Below are 5000 nucleotides of genomic sequence, written 5' to 3'. Positions count from 1 at the left end.
GTGCGTGCGTGCGCGCGCGTGTGTGAGCGTGTGTGTGTGTGTGCGTGCGTGCGTGCGAGCGCGCGTATGTGTGTGTGTGTGTGTGTGTGTGTGTGTGCGTGCGTGTGTGCGTGCGTGCGCGCCCGCGTAAATCAAACAACATTAATGCTTCCAAACTATTCACTCAAGAAAAAATGGTAACCTTATTTACCTTCGGTTGGTAACATTAACAACATGTAAAACACTTTCTTCGAACAGTAAAACCTACTGAAAATGTAAAGTAGCAATCTTATAATACCAAGATATTTTTGTGAGAAATGATAGTGCGATTTTCAAATGGTTTGTTGATGAGTAAAGAAAGTAGATATATCTTACAATATATGGAAACAATACATTTTGGGTGGAATACATGGTTTGTCTCGTATTTGTCAACATATTCGAATGATATATTTACCTATTCGCAGTACTTATCCTCGCTGTATTTATATGTCATTGTGTAGTTTTCGTTTTCTTCTTCTTCCCCTTCTTCTTCCTCTTTTCTTTTCTTCCTTTTTTTCGTGTTTCGTTTCCTTTGTCCATCTTTCCCTTCTTATGCATGTACTTTTGTCAACTGTCAATGTGCATTTAAAACTGGAAATTCAAAAAAAGTTTTTAAGAATACAATACAACACAAGAGACGATACGACACGATACAATACAATACAACACAATGCATGACATGATCCAAAGTCCACAACGCTCTTTTCTGATTTTCTCTTTCTCTTCCAGACCAACTCAGCGTCCGGACCATGGGTCAGTCAACACCGACAGAATTGACACGGCACTGGGCAGGAGAGGGAAGGGGAAGGGGGTGGGGGGTGGGGGGGGGGCTTGTGGGTGGGCGGGGGAGAGGCGGGCGGTCATTGTTCCAGACAGGAAACCAGTCATACGTCAGCTGTCCGGCACAGTCCTGTCCACGTCTCCCCCACCCCACCCCATCCCAGCCCCCACACGCACGCACACACACACACACACACACACACACACCCACACCACACCACACACACATACACACACGCACACATATACACACGTGCACACACAGACACAAACTTCCCCCACACAACGCTCATTGCTGACTCCGCATAGCCAATGGAACCGGAAGTAAGGTTAGGTGCATGGCCAACAGTGAGTTTTTCTTGCCAACTTCCATTAATTAGTTGGTAAACACAGGAATAGTAGTGAGGTATCGTTCATAAGGCACCAGAACAGTGCAAGCACAAGAAGACAATGCAGCGCGTTCGGCTGTTTCGGGACAAACACAATCATTATGATTTTCAATCATGTTTATGATTATGATTTTTATTGTCATCACTGTTATTACTATCATTGTTATTATCAATATCATTGTTACTACTGCTGCTGCTGCGGATATTACACTACTACTACTGCTACTACTAATCTATCTGGGATCTGGATTTATGAGAGAGCAAAAATTTCTTCTTCTTCTTTTTTTTTAATTACACGATCGCAGTCTTTCTCGCTTATTTTCGTTGATCAGTCACATACAGTGGGTGGAACCTTTCACCCAATATTAATGTTCTGGTAGTAAATGATTTTTGTTCCATGTATTGCTAGTGGTGACTGTGCTTTTCAGTATGTGTGCGTGCATGTCGAGCGTAAGTGATTAAATGTAAGCGCGACGACACACCTACGTCCCAGCACGCACACACTAACACGCACGCATATACGCACGCACAGACACATGCACGCATGCACGCACGCACACACACACACGTGCGCACGCGCAAACACGCACACATATGCAAGCAAGCAAGCACAAACACACGCACACAAACGCGCGCGTGCACACACGCACAGACACACGCACGCATGCACGCACGCACATACAAGTGCGCACGCGCAAACACGCACACACATGCACGCAAGCAAGCACAAACACACGCACACAAACGCGCGCGTGCACACACACACACGCACGAACACGCACACACACACGTGTGCGCGCGCGCACTTACACATACAGCACCCTATCAATAATCATTGCTCCCCTCTCTTTTCTTCAGCCTTCAGTTTTCTTCCCGATCAAGGCGCTTTCTCTGCAAGGGACCCTTTTCATCATGTTTTCGGGCCTTGGCTGTAGCCAGTGGCAGGGCTGAATAGAGAGAACTCTCAGATTGAGCTGACTGTTGTGGAGGCTCACTGGAATATGTACACTGTGTGTGCAAGGTGATTAGGTGGCTGTTGTTGTTGTTGTTGTCGCTGAGTGTCAGGAGCGGGTAGCAAGCCCGATGAGCACTCCACAGGTCACTCTCAGTACATACTTACCTCCCCTTTGGAGGAACAAAATGGCTAACATGAGCATTAATGTGATTTCTAAAACTCATACCTCAACTCAAACCCCCCCCCTCCCCACCCGACCCCCCCCCCCCCCCCTACACCCATCCCTTAACACCCCAAGCGCAAATCAGTTTTCAAGGATTAAAGTTCAGGCTCCTTCCACTTCTTTATGCAATGCGAAGACATCTGGGCCTGGGTTTATCTCTCTCTCTCTCTCTCTCAAATCAACTCTTCAGCCACCGCCTCACGCATTCACTCTCCACCTACCCCCCTTCATCCCTCACACCCTTCCCCGTGTCACTCACTGTATCTCTCCCCCTCCGCACCCCCCCCCCTCTCCCCCGACCCCCCAAGCCCTATCCCGCTTCTCTCTCACTGCAAACTGACTCACCGGTGTATTCTGTGCCATCTGCTGTTCAGGGGGATCAGGGATGCCAGGTTTGACGACCTCCAGGTAGTGGTACCCACCTGAACAAATAAAAATGATGATAATGATTATATATATATATATATATATAACAGTAATAATAAAGAATAACAAAAACATAACAATAATAATAACAACAATGATTAAGCCAAACATTGCAGAAAATAATAAGATGAAGAGGACGAGAGAGGAAAGGAGCAAGTGAAAGGCGGAAAGGAAGAAGAGGATGAAGAGGAGGAGAGAGGAAAGGAGCGAGGGAAAGGCGGAAAGGAAGAAGAGGATGAAGAGGAGGAGAGAGGAAAGAAGTGAGGGAAAGGCGGAGAGGATGAAGAGGAGGAGAGAGAGGAAAGGAGTGAGGGAAAGGTGGAGAGGAAGAAGAGGATGAAGAGGAGGAGAGAGGAAAGGAGCGAGGGAAAGGCGGAAAGGAAGAAGAGGATGAAGAGGAGGAGAGAGGAAAGGAGCGAGGAAAAGGCGGAAAGGAAGAAGAGGATGAAGAGGAGGAGAGAGGAAAGGAGCGAGGAAAAGGCGAAAAGGAAGAAGTAGAACGTACACGAAATGGAGGAGGAGAAAGAGAAGGAGAGGGAGGAGGAGCAGGAGGGGATTCAGGAGAAGAAGACGGCGATGATGATTGATGATAATGACGCCGACGACGGTGATAAAGAGAGGGAGGAGGAGGAGGAGGAGAAGAGTAATATTAATGAAAGGGGTGATGGGCAACGACGAGAGAGATGTGAGAGGAGGAAAATAAGGAGGAGGAGGAAGAGGAGGAGGAAGAAGAGGAGGAAGAAGAGGGCAAGAAGAAGAAACATTCCTTTTTATCTGTTCCGATTACTGTGGATGCTGCAGAGGAGGACAGCTTACAGTATGTATATAATATTCGTATCTTATAAAAAAAAAAAATTTTAATTAAAAAATCTATGTGAATCCCCACGCCCCCTCCCCCCTCCCAACCACCACCTTCACCCCACAAAGCCCTTCCCACCCAGCCTCAGCTGTTTGCAGGCTTTCCAAAGCTGTGTGACATTTTCTGAGGGTAACAGATTAAGTGAACGATGTTTGTCGTTGTTGGTGGTGTTATCATTGTTGTTGTTTCACCTGGCCTTCGAAATAGAGAGAGAGGGTGGGAGAGAGAGAGGGGGGAGAGAGAGGGGGGAGGGGGGAGAGAGAGAGAGACGGAGAGAGACAGAGAGAAAGAGAGAGAGAGGGGGGGGAATCAGAAAAGTATATCTTTTAAGTAAATTAAAAAAAGTCATTATATCAAAACGGACAGACACACAGGCATGCACGCCTAATCCATTATGACTACAACCTAAGTAATCAAAACACTACAGACTCGACAATGAGTTTGAAAGTTGCAGGAAACTCCACAAGACACGTATGTCCGATACCAAATGGGGATCCTTTTTTTATATTAACACACACACACACACACACACACACACACACACACACACACACACACACAGAGTCCAATGATTTTCGATCGAATGTGGAGAAACGGATGGCAGCGGATACGAAACATACAGGAAAAGAAAGAAAGAAGAAAGTTAAGAAATGGAAAACAGAGAAAAATCAAAAGGAAACGAAAGAACAGAAAGAAAGAGTCTGAGACAAAACATGGCAGCATAGTCTTCATCTCCAGCCACGGGACCAAGCAAAGCAATAAAATAACAAACAAACAAACATAGATCACGACCTGTCAATAACTGATGGTGAGTTATTTGTTAAAGGGAGAGACGGAAGACGCAACAAAACAAGTGTGACGTCAACAGACTATCAGTTTACCAGGTAATGCAGCTTGCCATCACGTGGATGGAACCGTGTGTGTGTGTGTGTGTGTGTGTGTGTGTGTGTGTGTGTGTTGTTTTGTTGGGGTTTTTTTTTACTCGTATTTTGTTATAATATACCCCCACCCCACCCCCCGATCCCTGAGGGAGGTAACGGGCCCAGGGATGGCTGGTTGGTTGGTTGATTTGATACGCGCGTGCCTTGTATTGCTGACACTCCTGATGCACTCATCATTATTTATCTGGATCAGAATTCCTGGCCGTGCCGACAAAACAAAACAAAACAAAACAAACAAACCAAAAAAAACTTTCAACGGCCTCCCCCTCCCTTTCCCCCGCCACCCACCCGCCATCCCCAATGACTCCAACCCCACTCCCCTCTTCCTCCCCCAAACTCTCACCCCCCTCCTAACCTCTTACCCTCGTCCCTTTCCTCATCCCTGTCCTACTACCTCGGGTTATACAGC

The 5000-nt window shown here is 46.7% G+C and overlaps 1 protein-coding gene across 1 annotated transcript in view; it reads right to left on the bottom strand.

Moving 5' to 3' along the window:
- LOC143295734 (cilia- and flagella-associated protein 61-like) overlaps nucleotides 1-5000 on the bottom strand; it is a 105674-nt gene that overhangs the window by 24141 nt on the left and 76533 nt on the right. Inside the window, exon 26 of the mRNA XM_076607354.1 lies at nucleotides 2711-2787. Within this exon, the coding sequence (XP_076463469.1) occupies nucleotides 2711-2787 (77 nt within the window). The remainder of the gene's footprint in view (nucleotides 1-2710; nucleotides 2788-5000) is intronic.

Source organism: Babylonia areolata, chromosome 21 (assembly GCF_041734735.1).
Source record: "Babylonia areolata isolate BAREFJ2019XMU chromosome 21, ASM4173473v1, whole genome shotgun sequence".
Taxonomy (NCBI): Eukaryota; Metazoa; Mollusca; class Gastropoda; order Neogastropoda; family Buccinidae; genus Babylonia; species Babylonia areolata.
The sequence above is the reverse complement of the archived record's forward strand: the minus strand, read 5'-3'. Positions and strand labels throughout refer to the sequence as shown.